This window comes from Populus trichocarpa, chromosome 1 (assembly GCF_000002775.5).
Source record: "Populus trichocarpa isolate Nisqually-1 chromosome 1, P.trichocarpa_v4.1, whole genome shotgun sequence".
Taxonomy (NCBI): Eukaryota; Viridiplantae; Streptophyta; class Magnoliopsida; order Malpighiales; family Salicaceae; genus Populus; species Populus trichocarpa.
The window spans coordinates 2,006,952-2,026,987 of NC_037285.2; the positions used below are offsets into that span (position 1 = coordinate 2,006,952).

General features: G+C 32.5%; 2 protein-coding genes across 2 annotated transcripts; both read right to left on the reverse strand.

Moving 5' to 3' along the window:
• Window positions 1–2,386: 2,386 nt before the first annotated feature.
• Window positions 2,387–13,455, reverse strand: LOC7476847 (PH, RCC1 and FYVE domains-containing protein 1). Its single transcript, XM_024593003.2, has 9 exons — window positions 12,822–13,455; window positions 11,265–11,351; window positions 10,006–10,095; window positions 9,129–9,209; window positions 8,757–8,951; window positions 6,575–8,674; window positions 5,794–5,940; window positions 3,425–3,807; window positions 2,387–3,045 (listed from the first exon to the last, which is right to left on the reverse strand). The coding sequence occupies exons 1-9, from the start codon at window positions 12,876–12,878 to the stop codon at window positions 2,913–2,915; spliced, it is 3,273 nt and encodes a 1,090-aa protein (XP_024448771.1). The 5' UTR covers window positions 12,879–13,455; the 3' UTR covers window positions 2,387–2,912.
• Window positions 13,456–16,506: 3,051 nt separating this feature from the next.
• On the reverse strand, window positions 16,507–17,847 carry LOC7476846 (two-component response regulator ARR8). The gene is made up of 4 exons (XM_002297705.4): window positions 17,523–17,847; window positions 17,216–17,403; window positions 17,050–17,120; window positions 16,507–16,936 (listed from the first exon to the last, which is right to left on the reverse strand). The coding sequence occupies exons 1-4, from the start codon at window positions 17,647–17,649 to the stop codon at window positions 16,711–16,713; spliced, it is 612 nt and encodes a 203-aa protein (XP_002297741.4). The 5' UTR covers window positions 17,650–17,847; the 3' UTR covers window positions 16,507–16,710.
• Between the last annotated feature and the right edge of the window lie 2,189 nt (window positions 17,848–20,036).

Consider the following 20,036-nt stretch of genomic DNA (forward strand, 5'->3'; position numbering starts at 1 on the left):
TATTCGGATTATCAAACAACCCAATGTTAACCTAATTGAAGTAAAACTGTAAAAAGGAGAGTAACACTTTAAAAAAAAAAGAGAGTAGAAAACATCAACTTAAAAAAAAGAAGAAAAAAACCAAGAAAACCCATGTGAACCTCTTAAACCTATTCTAATATAAAAAACTTGCAACTTTTTAAATTTTGGACCCGAGTTTAATTAAAAAGTTTAAATGTCATCCAATTTAATTTTGAAGGAAGGAATCGTTGAAAAAATATAAAAAAAAAACTTGCAAAAAAAACCAACAAAAAAAAAAAAACAAGTATAAGATTTGAGAGAAAAACAACAAAGGATGAAATCTAAAAAAAATGAACGATCCTAAACAAACTAAATAGTAATTAAAAGAATCAGAATCAAATTTGAAAGATTAAAAAATCATAGGGGGTGAAACTGAAAAACATTTGTAATTTGAAATTAAAAAAAATAACAAGGGGTGAAATTGAAAAAATTCATTAAGTGCGAACCCAATAGAACAAAACCTAAAAATTAAGAGAAAAATCCCAAAAACAAATTAAAAAAAAGAAAAGAAAACATAAGCACAAAAATAGGGAAGAAAAACCAAGCAAATCACCTCTCAAACCTAGTGTAATATCTAAAACATGCAACTTGTGAAATCCTGGACGTAAATTTAATTAAGAAACTTAACTCTCAACAAATTTATTTTTGAATAATAAAATTGAGAAAAAATATTTATAAAAAAAACTTGCAAAGGAAAAAAAAAACAGCAACTAAAAGAATGAAGATAAAATTTGATATAAAAAAACCCAATAAGGATGAAATTTAAAAATAATAAAAATGATCCCAAACAAAATAAATTGCAATTAAAAGATTTAAAAATCATAGGGGGTGAAATTAAAAATCATTTGTAATATGATAGATTAAAAATAGTAGGGGTGAAATAGAAATTTTTTTTGTAGAGGACTAACATAATAGAATCAAACAAAAAAAAGGATAAAAAATAACAAAATGTTAATTTAGAAAAAAAGGAAAAACCCCAAGCAAACTTGACAAATTTCTTAAACTTAATCTAATCTCTAAAAGTCACATATCGTGAAGTCTTTGACCTAAATTCAATCAAGAAACTTAATCTTCAACCAATTTAATTTTGAAGGATGAGATTAGTAAAAAAAAATATTAATAAAAAAACCCTGCAAAAGCAACCAAAAGAATGAGGATAAAATATGATTGAATAAACCCAAAGAGATGCAATTTAATGAAAAAAAATAAAAACCATGCAAACCCAGGCAATCATCTTAAACTTGATCAAATCTTAAAATCTCGCAACTCGTAAAACCCTAAACCCAGGTCCAACCAAGAAATTTATTATAAGCCAATTTAAAAATATCAATTTTAAATACTTGTCAAAATAAAAAATTTGGCAATTAAAAGAATAGAAAAAAAAAATGAGGGTGAAATCATAAAACAAAATTAATTTAAAAAATTATCTTAAATAAAAACTTGTCAAGGCCAAAAAATTAGCAACCAAAAGAACATGAATTAAATTTGATAGGAAAAAAAATTGAAATATGGTGAAATCGCAAAACAAAATCAATTTAAAAAATGAATCAGAATAAAAAAATAACAATTCAAAAAATAAAAATGAAATTCAAAAAATAAAAAAAATTAAGAGGGGTGAAATTGAAAAGACATACCTTATAGATTATTCAAAATAAAAAAATCATAATAAAAAAGAAAAAGACCAAATCTGAGGATCAAATCATAATAATAAAAATCACAAACAATGTTTTTTTAATTATATTTAATAAAAATAATTTGCAACAATGCCTCTAAAAGAAGAAAAAAACCCTTTAGATGAGAGTTTAATTGATTTGACCTTTAAGGGTATAAAAATAATTACACTACTATATAAAAATAAAAATACAATAATACACTCGGACAATAGACATAGAGTTATTTTATTAAGGGTTAAATGAGTAATTTGACTTTGCATTTAAAAACGAAATCACCAACATAACATACATCTGACAAAAGATGTCATGCTTATTTTCAATATCAAGTTAAAAGATTTAAGGGTCAATAGGAAAAATAGTACTTGTATTATTGTAGTAAATAGTAAACTGTATCCTGACATATAGTAATAGTTTTCTTTTTTAATGATGGTTTTCTACCCTATCAGAGTTTATAGGATTGTTTTTCGTGATAATGCTTCATTAAATATTTGTAAAAAGAAAGTATTGTTTGATTAATAAAGAATCAGGTTATAAACATCCCAGCTAGAAGATTAATCCGGCAAAGGCCAAATCAAGTAATAGGTTTTTTTTCAATGGATCAAACTTGGAATATAATTTTGGAAGGAAGAAAAGGAATTATATGACACCAAACATAAAAATACGAGACACGGAGCTATCTATCCCATTAACAGTTGTGCTTAGAGAATACACAATTTAATAACGAAGAAAAGGAGAACCGGTGGCTTACATCTTCACCACTGAATTTGAGGTTTCAACAAGATTGGAATATGCATTCCCTCCATGGACGGCAGACAATCTGTATAGTACTTTGCTTATGAATTTACAAGGCAGCTGTTTGATTTCGAAGTCAGCAACCTACTTACAAAAAATTTACATAGCCCCTTGCGACCTTTCAACACTCCCCTCAAAAAAAAAATTAAAAAAAAAATAATATTAGAGGAAGAGAGAATATGGATACACTTACGGGAAGAAATTGAAAGTGGAAGAAACGAGATCTGAGGGAGAAAAAATTTCCACCCACCTCCACCCTCTAAAAAACAAAATTGGCTTCCTCCAAATTCCAATCTCGACTAGAAATTTATATCCAATTTCTGATCTTGCAGCAAAGAATTAGCGTTTGGCAAAATACTAGTCAAGTTGCATATTAGATGTCGCGGGTCAATGGGCTAACCCTTCCCTCCCCACACTAACAAGAGACCTCTCACCCATGGGAACATTGTATTGCTGATATAATCTGGCTCTGTTGGATGCCCACCATTGTTCTGCTTGTTTTTCGCTGAAACGCTTTCGACTGCAGTAAAAGTAGTTCAACATGCAATAGCATAAGGTTTCCAATAAAGAAGATAGAAATTACTAATTTATATAATTTTAGTTCTCCACTTGGATGCTTCCACCCGGAGGATGCAACCTTTAGAGAACAAGTGCTAGAGGCAGTACAGAAACCTGTATGGTCCAAAACTCATATACTTGCAAAATATTAACCTAAAAGCAGCCAGGAACTTTACCACCTTAGTTAAGGCCAAAGCTAATAATGGCTGCATTCCACTGGGAGAAAATATCATGGGTCAAGCAGTCAACTTGTTGTAACAGAGGGGAGAAACAAAGCAATCATAGAAGGTGGACATGTAGGGGAGAAGTGGAGGAGAACAAGTGTAATGACTTGAGAATACCTGAAACGGACACGCTTGAGATCTTTGGCACCTCCAGGCAAGGAAACAAGGGTAATATATACGCCTGGTTCATCTTGCTCAACCCATTCATCACCATTAGTGGGTTCAACTTTTGCCGTTCTGTTCTTATTCCTTAGTGTTGCTTCTATGTGTGCCACTTCAGAGTGATGTGGAGTTTGATTAGTGGTGGGTGCTGACACATTCGAAACTACCAGGCTGTTTGATCCGTTTGAATCTTGTTCATGACATGTTCTGGGACCCCGGAGTTGCTCAAGAACTCCAGGAGAAACAGCCCGTAGAGGAGTGTTGCTAGAGTAATAAAAAGAGGGCGAATTGTTGTTTCTTGCTGCTCCAACAGGAACCCTCTCAGCCACGTCTTTCAACTATATTAAAAAGATTAAACACATAAATTAAGATGATTGTCTGATATATTAAAAAACCTACAAATTTTTAGTTTTTTGACAGTGCAGCTAATAAGACCCTGTTGATTGCATCCATGCCGCAAAAACAACATTTCCAGATGGAGTTTATGTCGACCTTACCTATTTAGTATGGCTCATGCTATTTTATTTTACTAGCTTTTATGTTACAAGCTTCGCATGTGATTTGCATTGTCTTCCTAGTTAGATGAGTGAAGTGCTGATATAAGGAGTATGTGGCTACAAAATAGTCGGAAAGATATGATCAATAAATTATTTGATTCCCTAAATCATTAATAGTTTTGAATAAAATTAAAAATATTTAGCTATTAAGTGAGAACACAATGTTGATAGTTATTAGAATGAGATTGAAAATGTTTACTCAATAATTGATGCAATAAAATATATTATATTCTATAATTTCATAATTATAAACTAAGAAAATAATTTTCTATCTACTTCATCTTTTAATAACTTCCTTCCTTTGTTCTTAACTAAATTCAATAGCAAATCATTAAAATATTTCGTTAACCTATTATTGAAAGAATCTTGCATTATTAATTAATCTGACAATATTATCCATTAATATTAAAGAAAATGTCTAAGGTATTATGTATATGCAATTACAATAATTTTCTTATATATAGAGAGAGTGAGACTAATAGCAAACATAGTATAAGAGTATATCCTTAAACAATTCTTAAATTTTTGGTATAATAATGAAAATTATAAATACACTTAAATGACATTTCTCATCCTTGAATTCCAATAGTTCAATCATATATAACCTATATTCAAAAAATCCCATTGAACCTTGCACTATAAAAAATTACAATTGAACTCTTCATATATCAAAATGTTTTTAAATTTGCCCCCTATTCAACTCCATTAAAAATCTCAACTAAAATTTGAATTTTAAATTGAAGCATAGACACATGTTACTTCTCACTCTTTTCTTGAAAATCACTTAGCGTTTTCTACTTATTTTTCATTGCTTAAATATTTTCTTAATGTTGAATGGTAGTTTGACAAAGATAATCAATGTCCAAATTATTTTTTAAAAAAAGTGATTGGTATAATATCATAATCACTTACATTATAATATTTGCAAGTCAATCAATTTGCTCATATTAAATGTCCTTGTTCAAATATTTTTCTCTCCAAATAATATGAATTTATAAGATAATGATTTGTTGACATTTTGTCTACAAGTTTATTAAGTTATTTATATAACAATAGAGTATTCTTGTTGAAATATGAGAATACATGCAATTTTGTTAACTAAATCATTGATCATGATGCTAGTTTTTTCTATTCCGAGAAGATTATTAAAAGCTTCCTATAAATAATGAACATTGTAACCTACAAACATGAAATATGATTTCTATTAATTTGTTATTAATTGAACTTGACATTTTAAAAAATAATGCAAGGCTCAATCATCCATTTTTTAACTTGAATTTGTTATGATATTAATTAGACCTCCAAATTAATTGATCCATTGTGTTAGGACACAAGACTGGCAAAAGATTAAAAAAAGGAATAATTAGATGAATTATGGTACCATCCATTTTTTAACTTGGAATTTGTTTTGATATGAATTATGCCTCCAAATTAATTGATCCATTGTGTTAGGCACACAAGGCCATCAAAAGATTAGAAAAAAGAGAGAATAATTAGTTGAATTAAGGTCCAAGAATAACGCATAAACAATTCCAAGAGATTCCAAAATACATTCATATGATACCAAAAGCGATGTGTAAATATTGTCCTCTAATCCTACTTTTTGAAATTCAAAACAAACTTTCTCATATCAGATCTAGCACCTTTGTATTGAAATGCAGAACACCTTATATTTTGTGAGAGTGCACATTGCTAGACTCTCATGCCCTTAAAAAAAGTTATCTCCAGCGAGGAATATGAGGTTATAAACATGAGGTTTTAACTTACTTGGGCAGTGAGTGACTTAATTACTTCCTTTGCTGCTTTGCATTTCGCAGTCTCCTCCTCTGCTACTGCAACAGCCTCCTTTAACTGACTGGTTGTTCTTTCCAGCTCAACTTCCTGAAGCTGAGCTTTATGTGTAAGTTCTTCGACCTGCATTACACAACCAGTCAGCCATAATTAATCAATGACGTGACCTAAGCAAAGTGCTTTCCAAGCACAATAATATGGCCAGAAGAAAATCACTAAAGTCACTTATATTTGTTTCATTATGACCATGCAGCTCTAAACTGGATCTTAATCCAACCATGTCATTAACCATAGTAACAATGACCATGAGAGGTTTTGAAATTAGACCTATCACCAGCACAGACCTTTGTCTCCATGTTAATTACAACATACAGTATTGCAAAACAACTTCGTCCATCTCCACCCAGGGAAAATAAAATCCTAAAGAAGCAAGCGTAAGAAACTCATAATAAACTATAACCAAAGGACAAAAAGGAGACTCTCAATACAGCAACAAAAGGATTCGAACCATAGAAAAGACAGTTTTTTTTTTGGTTGTTTAAAAAGGAGACAAGATATATTTTATAATTTCATGCAGCATGATACCACACAATGCATACACTTCCAATCTTTGCAAAAATGTTTGTGATGGTAAATGTTCAGCCACTGACAATAAATTCCTAGGTTAATGTGTGAGGAGATGGGCATGCCTAATGTCGCTCAAAACAGGAAATTTTAGGAATAGATAACTGAAACCATAGAAGGTAGTTATGTCTACCTGAGCTCTTAATTTTACAACTTCTTCACGCAGGCTGTCATTTAACCTTCCAGTACCATCCACGGCAACTTTCGGCAACTCATGTACTGAGAGAGCTGGGGTTGGTGTTGTAGCGCGAGGGGGACTAGATCGTCTTGATGTTGGCGATGTTGCTCGAGACACAATTCTTGATCCAGGAACAGAAGCTGAGAAAAATTTCTTGGAGGATCCAAATGATTTAGAGTTGTTAAATGCATTACGCTGAGAAACATCATAAGCAGAGGGTGAAACCTGAGTGCTAATGGAGCTTGACTTCCTGTTTCTTCTGGAAGATATACTTTCCACCTCTTTAGATGATTCCATAGAGAAGTTTCTTCCAAGCTTAGCATGTGATCTTGTATTCGAATTTTCACTCTTTTCTGTGATTTCATTTAGTCCCTGATTCTCACTTCCTCTTCTCCTAAGAGTAGAGTGAACTGATGAGTCAGTTCCGGTGCTTCTTCTAATTTTGCTAAAACAATAATCACAGACACGGTAAGGTTTGTTAGGATTTGGAGCCATTGAAGCCTTGAGGGACTTTTTACTACTGCATGAATGGCAGAAAACAAGCCCACAATTATAACAATTGTGCCGTTTCCGTTTGAAATTAAATGGCAGGCGGCAACCGGAACACATTGATTGATCAATACCGGATACCCATTTATGAAGACAGATAGCTGCGGTAAAACTAGTGCCACAGATAATACCTTTAACCTGTTTGTCTTTCAAAGCTTCAACAATAGATGGGAAATTTCTATCATCTGTATCACCATGGCCTAGTCTGCCATTTGCACCCTTTCCCCATGTGTAAACTTCAGTTCTTGAGGTCAAAACTGCAACATGATAAGCACCACAGGCTAACTCTTCAACAAAGTTTTTCATGAGCTTTCCCTCAACACGAGTAGGGACCTTGCCATCCGCTTGAGGATTCCCCAATTGACCATATACAGGGCTTCCCATGGTGTAAACTTGGCCCGAGGTTGTAAGAGCAACAGTGAGGCTGTGACCACAGGCAACTTGACAGAAGCTGGGTTCAACAAGAGTAGCTACATAAGTGGGCACCAGTCTAGCTTCCTTATCACCATGCCCAAGACGACCTTTATCTCCATCTCCCCACGTGAAGAGTTTTCCTGAAGAACAATTACTGGAACTTGATGACCCAACCATGACTTCAACAACTGCAGCTGTGTGCCACACACCACAAGCTACTCGCATGGTGCGGAGGCCCTTAAGGGACTCAACCTCCCTGGGTGTTGACACACTACTTCGGTCTCCATGTCCTAAAACCCCAAAGGTTCCATCTCCAAATGTAAACAATTGGCCAGCAGAGGTTACAACAGCCGTGTGCCATGGTCCACATGAAACTGATGAGACATGTATTCCCTCTAGAGGTCCACTTAACTTTCTTGGAACCCACTGAGTAGCTTCACTGCCACATCCCAGGAGCCCAAAATTATAAGCATTACCACCCCATATGTACAAATCACCAGAGAGTGTTACCGCACAAGAAAGATACTCTCCACATGCTACAAGTTCAACATTGAAATTTTTTAGTCCATCTACAAACTTTGGATGTGAGACATCAGAGTCCACACCATGTCCAAGTCTGCCACCAAGTTCCTCTCCCCAAGAGAAAACTTCCCCTTGTTTTGTTACCAAAGCAGCATGTTGCCGACCACAAGCTATAGCCTGAACATCTAATAGAACTGCAGATTCCAAGGCTTTTGGCACAAAAGAATCCATCTGAATATCAGAACCTCCACTTTTATGAACTCCGCCACCTAGAATGCCCTCACCAGTGCCTTCACCCCAAATATAAACATCCCCTAAAGCATCATTGTCATCACGGCCAGAGCCTTGACTTGATGAACTAACAGCACTTGATAAACTGACCCTAAAAGCTTCCGTGTTTGTATTCTTCATACGACCTGTTGTTTCATCTGAGCCTGGCCCACAGGCAGATTCTAACGGAAATAAAACCTTGGGAGGCACAGTGTATACTGCATCAGACAATGCCTTCTCTAAACCAGCTTTAGGAGGACTATCATATGGAGTACGAAGACGAAGAGGATCTGTTCCATCCTATATCAGTGACAAGAAAATTCTCTTTAACGTGCATAGCACTGAAACATACTTTTGAGAATGAAGGAGCAACGAAACATACCTTCATTGAACTATCATCACTACCAAATGCAAAGCTCAAAGGAGAACTTCTAAGGGTGTATGCTCTAGGACTATTTGCCTCAGATAAAAGTCCATCATTTCTAGTTTCTTCTCTCTTTTTCCAAAGCTGGTGATGTGATATTAGTGCCTTTAGACCAGTAAACCAGACTTCAGCTTCTTCTTTGTCCTTGCATATCTGGCAAAACAGAGCTTGATGAGTGGATGATGAAATTTTTCAGCTAATAAGGGGTTTGGTACATTACTTAAAGGAACAGCGACTATGCAAATACAGAAGATGGACTCTAAAGATTTAACACGGCATAACTTTGTTGACAAAGGATGAAGAACTGGCCTTTAAAAAGAATATACCTACCAAATCTAAAGACCTGTCATTATAAATTAGAGAAAATGACTGGTATTCCTTCTCAGGACGAGGATACCTCTGAAAAATTGGCTGTAGTAAGCAAAATTGAGAAAATCAGTTAGTAATCATTGTTCCAATAAATGACCATAGAATCTTAAAAGTAATTGAAAAACTACCTGACACTTGCAAGCAAAGTTTTCATGTTTTCTCAAGGGGAAAGAAAGAATAAAGCAAAAACCATAATCATCAGAAGCAGACAACAAACATGCAGCACAACATAAGATAAATAATCACAAATACATGAATTAATTTACAAGCATAGATTCACTGCACCTTGTGGTTTTATTGTTAGCTCCAATGTTCAAGGTAAATATAGCAAAACATTGCAAAATGAAGTGTCCATCAAAAACTATTTTTTCTATATAAACCAAATAGTCACCGAGCCTCTTCCTAGGAATAAACAGTACAGCTTTTGAAAGCTAGAAGACAGTAGATGCACACAGACACGTTGCTTCAAAGTAAAATCTAAAATAGAAGTTTCAAATGTCAATAGACAGTATCCTTGCAATTTCGTTTCCATTAATTCACATAAAAATGGATAGCTTCATTCATTGAAACTTCACATTTATGAGCATGCATCCCTGATCTGGTGAAGTGTAAAGCAGCAGTATCAACATGCAAGGGCAGCTGGAGCTCAACCATTTTGAAAACCCAAGTTACTCACACTACTAACACACTAGATGCTTAAAAATAAGAAAAATAATAATTTAAACTGACTATTAACTTGAAAAAAGAAAACCTAAAATTGATCTGCTGCAAAATCATGAAAAGCAATCCGTAAGCAACATACAAAAGTTGTACAGGATCTCAATATGGATAAACTTACAGTGCGCTGACCAGGGATAATTCTGGAGACATGGCTTAGTTTAAGATGCTTCTCCTCTTTCCCAGATATCCATATTAGAGCAGATTCATCCTGAAAGAACCAAAACCAAAGGCATACATATTACAGCATACAGAATTTTAATAGAGGTGAATTACAGCAGAGCTCAATAGTCAATATCCTACAGCATCAAAACATAACATACCCAAAACAGCACATTTACATAAATTACCAGAAGTAGCATGTAAAAAGGTTATAGTCTAGAAATGGCAAAAAATATAAAAAATTAAAGGACCAACTGTCTTGCAGATTAAAATGCAGCACCTACAAAAGCACATGATAGGACTTGACATAAATATAATAGAGTGCAACACCAAGCAATACTACATGTCATGCATGCATGCATTCAGACACTGATAGCAAAACCTGAAACTGCAGGGAAAGGTGTTCTCTTATCTTTTGATTAGGAAGCAGCACAGACCAAGGTTATCAAACCAAATGGCCTGAACAGCAAGATTAGCACCATCACAAGCCTTATCACTAACTCATATTTTTCAGCTTCAATTTAATTACCCTCATAGATCTTTAGTTCCTCTATCATGTACATGTTTAGCTAGAAACAGAGCAGGGGTGCTGAGAAGGATAACCAGCACAGTTTACTAGACATCCTAAAAGTAGTTTTCCAGACCAATGCAAAAGTAAATGCCTCTATGGTATTTTCTGCATAAAGTCTCGGAGGCCCTTATTCCCATACATATAGGGGTTAGGCCACTTTCTTTCCTACCATGATGACAAGAATACTAGTGCCTTTCTTTTATCCATTCACCATATTATCACCAATACATAAAGCTGGAAACGTGTTCTGCTAAAATTTTATGAAACCTTAGTAGACCTGACTTTATTCATTTTAGCCTTTGATGAGACAAATGAATTCACGGATAAAGGCAGTTTCTGGTCCATCCAATTCTCAACATTGCATCATAATCTAAACTTGGCAAAGTGCAACAAAAATTACTAAGCATCCATCAAAAATATGGTATGAAGAGTGCACGCATCATAAAAACAGATTAGCAAATGTAGATGAATGTATGAATCAATCTAATTGAAAAGGAGGCAGTACCATATCTAGCTTGTATTGAGAGAAGAGAAACATGTATATAAATAGCTAACCATGATTTCCTCAACCAGTATCAGTTTGATTTGCCTCAAAAAGAGAAAGATAAAAAGTAACATTCAAACACATGCCTAAAATGTAATCTTACATTTGACAGCCTGAAGGGGCAAAACTTGGGCCTCCCTCTACGGCCATACTTGAGCAACTGAGCTCCTCTTTTAAGAGCAGTGATGGCCTGCAGAAAAAATTGCAGCATGAAACTAAATTGAAAATAAACTAAACAGGCTATGCACAGTGATCTTATAGGTGAAGAGAATAACATTCATGGTTTTGTACATGCATCACAAGTAGAACTTCCAGAAATGTACAATTTTTTCTCATCGTGGAGAAAAATCTAATAGTGCAACTGGATGGTTATATCTCACAATAAGCAGATTCTTATCTCTTTTTTCTTCAATTTCTTTCATGCTCATGGTCCATAATCTATTCAAATCTTTTCTCTTATCCCAGATACCAACATAAGTCTTGGTTTCTAATATAGAAATAAGAGGGGATGGTGCACTGCCCTGCACAGCAGTAAAAATAATGGGTACTTTGTATTGAGCCCGTGACATAGATACCATCTGAGTGAATATTTACAAATTATTGATGCCAGATAGATATGACCACTCACCAAGATAAAAAGGTGCAAATTGAGTTGTTAGTCTGTGCTCCAAATTGCATTACAGATAGTACAAACAACATTTTTCCTGACTATATTATTTCTATCTTTCACCATTCTTTGAAAATTTCCAGAGAAACATGCATAAAGTTGTGCCTTGACACTATGTCTTGATGTTTTTCCATATATCCTACCATCACTAGCACTTATGTGTTCGTGCCCAATGTAAGACTCACTCATGCACACTTAAGAAATGTACAAATGCAATTAGCTTACCCTAAAAATTCGACTAGAATAGTCCATTAAGACGTGCCAATAATCACATGTGATGACATGTTGACACAAACACATCCTATAATAGCATTTCACAATTTAAACAATTTTATGATCTCTTAATGCACTTGGTAGCTTAAATGAAAATGAGTGGCCGCAGAAAATTGACATAATTCATCAAAAACCCTCAAATCCCATTTCACTAATTTGAAACAATTTATGAAACCAAAGATTCAAAGAAATGAAAAGTCAACTTAAGAAATGTACAAGTGCAATTAGCTTACCCTAAAAATTCAACCAGAATAGTCCATTAAGACTTGCCAATAACCACATGTGATGACATGTTGACACAAACACATCCTATAATAGCATTTCACAATTCAAACAAATTTATGATCTCTTAATGCACTTGGTAGCTTAAATGAAAATCAGTGGCCGCAGAACAATTGACATAATTCATCAAAAACCCTCAAATTCCATCTCACAGGTTTGAAAAAAGTTATGAAACCAAAGATTCAAAGAAATGAAAACTCAACTTTCAAATAACCAGAAGGCCAGCAAATACAGTCAATGCTAAATGATTTAACATTTAATCAGCATCGCCATTTACCTGCTTATGCTTTTAACACAACCACATTGCACTCTAATATCAAAAAGAAAAAACAAATCTACGACACAAACATAACACTGAACTTCTTAATCATCAACGAAATATTAATTAGCAAAATCAAAAACACTTTATTATACCAATAAACAATAACAAAAAATTACCAATTCAACATCTCTCTCTAAGGGGCCCACTCTCAACGCCGGCTCCAAAGTAGCCATTCTCTCCAATCTTGACACGATCAAAACTCTAACATAACCCTACACATCGCACCACCACCACAACAACAACAAAATCCACCTACACAAACACACATTGCCTCATTTAAACCCTAAATCACTCACTCTGAGCTCCTCGAAACCCTCACATTACCAAGAATAAAATCTCGAACAGCTAAAAAAACTGCAAAACCAATCGATTCAATCTTGAACAGTCAAGAACGTAAAAAATAAATCGGCGGAATCGACTAAGAAAAAGGATGATTATTAGGTTTTAACGCAGCACGACGAGAGAATATGATGTAATCGAATATTCTGTTAAGTCCGTTGGATTCGAGAGAGAAAAAAGCATCTATCTAAGAAATTGCAAAAAGGATGTTTTTTTTTGTTTGGTTGGGGAGAAAATGCGAGAGAGAAAAGGGAAAAAAAGGAAATAGGGAAAGGGAAGCTCGTTCGTTTGTTTGTTATTGATGAGAGTGGAGTGGCAGAGTGAGAGAGAATCTGTTATTTAATTAAGAGAGAGAAATAAAAATCGAGAGTTCTTGAAAATGATTGATTTTGATTTATTTTTTTCCCCTCAATTGTGCCCTGAAGGCACATGTTCCAGAAATCACTCAAATTTTCCCGTTACCACCACCGCGAGCAAATTTATGGGAAATTAAACATTTAGCAAGCACTTCGGTGATAAGAGTTTGAAAATAAAGAATTTATTTTATTCTATAATTTCAGGTTTAAATTTTATAGTTATTAATATAATAGTCACTAAAAGTTTATATGATTGCTAATTTTAGAGCTCGTGAGATTAGTCGAGATATACGCAAACTGATCCGAACACCCACATTAATAAAAAAATATATGATAAATTGAATTTACTAATTTTAATAAGAATTATTACAATAGTAATAATAATATAGAGATAAATATCTAATTGTATGGTTTAGATTAAAGTTATTAGATTTTGCTAAGCTTGTGGTGTTAATTGGGTGGATTAGTAGAATTAATTCAAAATAATATTATTTTAAAATTTAAAAAGAAAATAAATCAAGTTTTATATGGGTTATGCTTGTATTTACCGAATCATGGATTGACTTAAATTAAAATACGTCATATTAATTCATATCTTATTTAATTTAAAATCCAATTTGAATTAAAGATTGAATGAATCAAATCTAATAACATTGGTTTAGATTTTATAAACTTAAATTATGAGTAAAAAGTGCATAAATACTTAATTTGTTTATAGAATTCTATAAATATTTAGTTTTGATACATGGAAGTATATTTTAAAAGAGAGTATAATTGAAGACAATATAAAAGGAAAGATGATCCAGAGTGATATTAGACCTTTTTTTATATATGAAAGTTTAATGGAAACAATCTCATATTAATTTTGGTATATAAAGATATAATTAAAACATTTTTTAAAAATCATTCATGAGAGTAGTTTTGGATTAACAATCTCATATGAAGCTATATTATTTCTAAATATTCATATTCAAAACAACAAATAATGTACTCATAAAAAAATATTTTCTTATAGTTTCCTTGTCCTTGCTCGATAGGGATATTCCAACTAAAATATATTTATATTAAAAATATTATTTACTTACTACCTCGGACTCTAATTTGAAGCACATGGACACGCGGAAGTCAGAACATGCCATTGCCTAGGGTCAATTCATTTATTTATTTATTTATTGAACTGGCTTTAGTCAACGGTGCTGACTTCTTACTGTTTGTCGCGTGGTCATGATACCATCGAGATTTTGGCCATGTGAGACCGGGGCCTATCGAGGAACTTTTCGTTCCTTTTACGGTACCGTTTTATGTTGTCGTCTTGTGAGTTTGCTATAAATATTTCCATATCAAATCTAACCTCGGAAGTCTGATAGTGTTTGGAACGTGGTTGAAGTTTTTTTAAAAGTGTATTTTATTAAAAGATATATTAAAATAATTTTTTTTTATTTTTAAAAAATTATTTGTGATATCAACATATTAAAACGATTTAGAAATATTAAAAAAATATTAATTTTAACTAAAAATAATTTAAAATTTCAAAAATAAAGATTAGATCGTGTTTCTAAATGGTCGGGTCAATAGTAATATCTATATCAAAATATGTTTTTAAAAATAAAATTATGATCGATTCTAAAAAGAAAAAGAAAAAACATTGAAATACAGAAGAGCCCTACAACTGAGCTTACGGGCCCGGCAAAGCTAACATGCAGTTTGGAACTAGCCCTCTAAGGTCAAATCAAGTGAGGCCGGGCCACCTTATAAATGAAGACCCAGAGCCATTCCGTTAGGAAACAGATGAAAAGTAATGTTAGGCCCCAAAATATTTTTATGTTTTCACAACCAAAGGCAGCAGAACACAGATGGGTCCTATGAATGAAATATCTCTCTTCGAAGATGCTATCTTGACCCCCACGATCCTTTATTTTTATATTTTAAAAATATTTTTTAAAAAAATTAATATTTTTTATTTTTTTTACTTTAAATTAATATACTTTTAATATTTTTAAATCATTTTAATAAACTAATATAAAAATCAACTACGCTCCCAAACAAACTTTTATTATATTCGTTGCATAAAAAAATCTAATGAAATCCACAAATTGTTATTTTTTTGGATAATGATCGTAGAGAACGTTGAATTCAAATATTATTTCAATTAATACACTTTTTCTAATATATTTTTATGGTTTTTTTGTTGTTGGACTTTGACCACGTAAGATTAAGGTTAGTTTTCAGTGAAGAATAATATTCATGGCACCATGTTGTTGCAAAAAGAGATGGTTTAGAATAAAAAAGAGATTAATCAACCAAAGCTCTTCCAAAGTTTAAAGTGATTAAGTGTGTGGCCACGTAAGTAAATAGACTTTAAACCAATTACCATAATTGATTGATGATATAAAACGTGTATCATTATCAAAGTGATTGAAATTTAAAAAAAAAATAGAGTTTAATCACCGTGTATTGATAAAAAAAACAAAAAAATTGATACAAAAAAATATATTTACACACCAATGATGTGTTGGTCTAAAAACACTACTATATTACTGTAAGGATGATAATATAAATTCGATTCCAAGAAGCATATTTATTGGGAGTGACAGTTACGAATCCCTGAACCGGACTAGTTTCATTCTTTAAAAGGATACGAGGATACCGGGGTAAGAACAAAAAAGAAAAAATACATTTATATAATCTTTATGTTTTGTAATGATAAAAATTTATTTAAAAATTGTTTTATAGACAAAATATATACATGTTTCTAAGATAATTTTAAAATAATTTTTTTAAAAAAATGTAAGAAAACATGTTATCTGTTCCTATTGTCTTCATCTCCTTTCCATCAAAACAACAATTAATCGCTATCTAAGTTCCATGATGAAATTTGAAAAGGCGAAAAAATCAATAAAGCAACCTGTTGTGTTTGGTTTTAAATGGAATCTTTCTCTTAAAAATAAATAGAAGTGGTTGGGGTGAGTTGAACTTGGCTTTTTTAGCCCAACATGGGGTATTGAAAAATTATCGGTTTTAAATCTATTTAGGTGAGATGTTAGGTTTATCAGTTTACCAGATATATATATAATCAGTATATTCTACAAAACATGCAAGCAATACCTTATTGATCAATGAATTGGATGAACATAAGATATAATTGTTGATTAGTTCTAGCAAAACAAAAATGAATGTTTCCTGTGGGAATTCACAAAGGGACTAATAATGGATAAATCGTATTAGCTTGATTTCCATCTTTCTCAATTAATCTATAGAGCATGTATGCGTCAAAAATAATGAAAAAAAAAAGTTGGGAAATCTACTGGGATCAGACAACTTCCAAGCCATCATTGTATCTTGTTCTTGTTCGATCTGGAGAGTTAACAATTTCTTCCATGCCCTTTCTCTTGTTATTGGGTTGATCTTCTTCTTCTTCTTCTTCTTCTTCTTCTTCTTCCTTGCATCTTCCCTTCATTAGATGGGGTCTAAGCTTGTTGACATCTGATAATTGAACTGGCTTCAGGAAGAACTCTTCAGCTCCTTCTTTTAGGCATCTGATCAGTAAAAACCATCCATAACCCAAGTCAGACTAGTGTTTAAATATTCCAAGTTTCATCTTTGAAATGCGAAGAAATTGGAAAAAAATCATCAATCTGAGTTGCCTCACCTGTTGATTCTTGATGGGACATTCTCTGAGGACATGATCACAACTGGGATGTCCTTGAAATATTTAGATTCCTGAAAAAAATATGCAGCCACATAGTCAGATTTCTAGCATATGGTCAATTGGACAAAAACAGATTAATACCTTGAAGCACAATCAGATTGATTACCTTGATCTTTTTTAGAAGATCATAGCCTGTCATTCCTGGCATACAGTAATCTGTAATGATCATATTAATTTCAATGTGCTGATGATAGGGGTCAGGGGAAACAGAGGCAGGTTTTGAATCTCTCAGCTCATTTTCTCCATTCAAGCCCAAAAACTCCAAGGCCTTGCTTCCTGAATCCACTGCCGTGACTGTAAAAATGACCCAAAACCAAAAAAATTGTCAGCAATCAAGAATCCAAGATCAAAACAATATATAATCCAAGAAACCCTTTAGGCTTCGACATTCATAGACATGGCTATGGTTGTACCTTGATAAGAAGAGGTTTTAAGGAGCCTTTCAATCAACTTTCTGTCAATAAGGCAGTCGTCAACAGCAAGAACATGAAACTGAGTCTCAGTAGCCATGGTAGTAGCCAGAGCCATTTCCACAGCCATTACAATTCCACTAACGATGTGTCAAGCCAAGAAGAGACGGAGAAGAAGAGAGAATATTGAAACCAATAAAGCGGATGAAGAGAAAGAAGGGAAGGTGAGGGACTTTTAAATGGGAAGCCATAGGAGGTGCGAGTCCTGTAGAAAATCTGGACAGTTTGGAAAGCAAGATCCGGCAGATTTCCTAGAGAATCTTAAGGATCTTCTACGTTGATTTTTGAATTAGACAACAAGCAAAGATGGTGATATGTGTTTTATTTTTTCCATTTTAATAATTGGACCTCACTCGTTTTGTTCTTTTTAAATTTTGACCCTTCGATTAAAGTTTGAGACAAACTATTCCAGGAAGGTGCCCCCAACTTGACCTCTTCAATTACAGACAAGGTACGGTTTGACAGTTCCATGCACGTGCATAAACTGCTGCCAGATATGCAATTGTTTTTTTTTTTTTGCCAATAATAATTTTTCACCCTAATTTGCCAAATTTCTAAGTTGCGGAAAAAGACTGTAATTATCGAGTTAATATCAATTAATTTTATTATAATTTTTTTTAATTGACTCTATCAGATCAACCAAATTTTATTTTATTTAAAATCTACATCAACTTATAATTTAAAATCAGCATTGTACATCTTAAATGTTAATGTATAGGAAAATATTTTAAAGATTAAATGGTTTTGAAATAAGATTTTCATGTTCATCTAACTTCTTGATTCTATTAACAATCACATATGACTATTGCTTAGAATATGTTTAATATTATGGTACAATATACTTTTTAAAAATATTTTTTATTTAAAGATGTATTAAAATAATTTTTTATATATTTTTTAATATTAGCACATTAAAATCATTAAAAAATACAAAAAAAAACAATCAATTTAATATTTTTCATATTAAATATATTTTTGAAACATACCTTGATATAAACACGGATTGAAACTAATGCCATGATTTTGGCAAGTGAAACTTCACATCTTAATCATGTTTGTTGCATGAAAACGTAATTAATTATGATCCATGGGAATTAATTTGTGGGGTCTTTCTAACTGTTCTTTCTTTGGATTTATTTATTTATTAAAGACATTGCATCTTGCCTTGATGTGTTTAGTTTTGTTCGGTGTACCAAATAAATTAGGCACTCGATTGACCCTAATCTTCTATTACCCTCAATAAAAGCAATTTGTAGTTTTCTTCCTCTTTCTACATTGAAAATTAGATTTGCCTGTGGGTTTCTTTCTAGGCTTTAGCATTTGTGATCAAGGCTATGATTATATCATCAAAATTCAAAAGCAACGGGCGAACCACTGGCATAAATGAAACCCCTTCAAATTTACAAGTGTCAGTACGAGCAATAGGCAAATAGCAAGCAACTAACAATGACACAAATATGTTTGGAGTGTGATTATGATTACTTTTTAAAATATTTTTTATGTTGAAATATATTAAAATAATGTTTTTTTATTTTTAAAAATTATTTTTGATATCAACACATCAAAATGATCCAAAACATATAAAAAAATTAATTTTTAGCAAAAAAAATTTAATTTTTTAAAAACACAGGTTAACTCGTACTTCCAAACAGACTCTTAGTACAGAACCCACAAGCAAAAGCTCGTTAGTTGAGAAGAACTTGTAAAACATAATTCAATCCTACCTCTCGTAAACATATCAAAATCCTCTAAATTTTATAATTTATTTAATTTATTTTGTGGTAGATTATCATGGTCATTTAAGTTATAAATTTAATAAGTTAAAAAATATTGATCCGAGTTGATCTAATATATTATCATCACAATTTTAAAAAAAAATATTATTTTAATTATTTAAGTTAAATTATATTTTTAACGATTGTTTAAATTGTTTAGACAAACCTAATTATATTAGATTAATCCTAGAAAAATACCAGTAATTAATGTCTAATTAATGATAGCTTATTTTCTAAAATACTTCATGACATCACTTCTAAAATAATCCCATCAATTGAGTGAATGGGATTCCACAAAATCCAATGATTGAAATTTCTCGAGAGTGATTCAAGGAACAATTTTTTATTCATAAAAATTTTAAAAAGAAAATCAAATACGATACTGCCTTCTAACCGTTCCCCCTAATCGGAAACAACTATCCGGATTACAAATACCAGATTTGGGGCCAAAATCAGTACAACGTGAAGATCTTCATGATTCTATGGGCGGAAGATTTGTTTCTCATGCCTATAATAATATTTTGGTTACTTTTAAGGAGATTTCTGAATAAAGGGTTGATTGCTATCTTGCTGGGGATCTGCTTTGGTTGTGTTTGGATTCAATGAGGTAACACTTTGGCTGCCATACTTTTATGCTTGATCATAACTGGAAACCCACCAACGCAGAAATCGACACCGAGGG

Coding starts and splice junctions, on each gene's coding strand:
- LOC7476847 (XM_024593003.2), bottom strand. CDS start 12,878: ATGGCTACTTTGGAGCCGGCGTTGAGAGTGGGCCCCTTAGAGAGAGAT. Junction 9,210..10,005: donor TTATCCCTGGTCAGCGCACT/GTAAGTTTATCC, acceptor TGCTTACTACAG/CCAATTTTTCAGAGGTATCC. Junction 5,941..6,574: donor TTGTAAAATTAAGAGCTCAG/GTAGACATAACT, acceptor TGTGTAATGCAG/GTCGAAGAACTTACACATAA.
- LOC7476846 (XM_002297705.4), bottom strand. CDS start 17,649: ATGGCTGTGGAAATGGCTCTGGCTACTACCATGGCTACTGAGACTCAG. Junction 17,121..17,215: donor ATCTTCTAAAAAAGATCAAG/GTAATCAATCTG, acceptor TATTTTTTTCAG/GAATCTAAATATTTCAAGGA. Junction 16,937..17,049: donor GTCCCATCAAGAATCAACAG/GTGAGGCAACTC, acceptor TTTACTGATCAG/ATGCCTAAAAGAAGGAGCTG.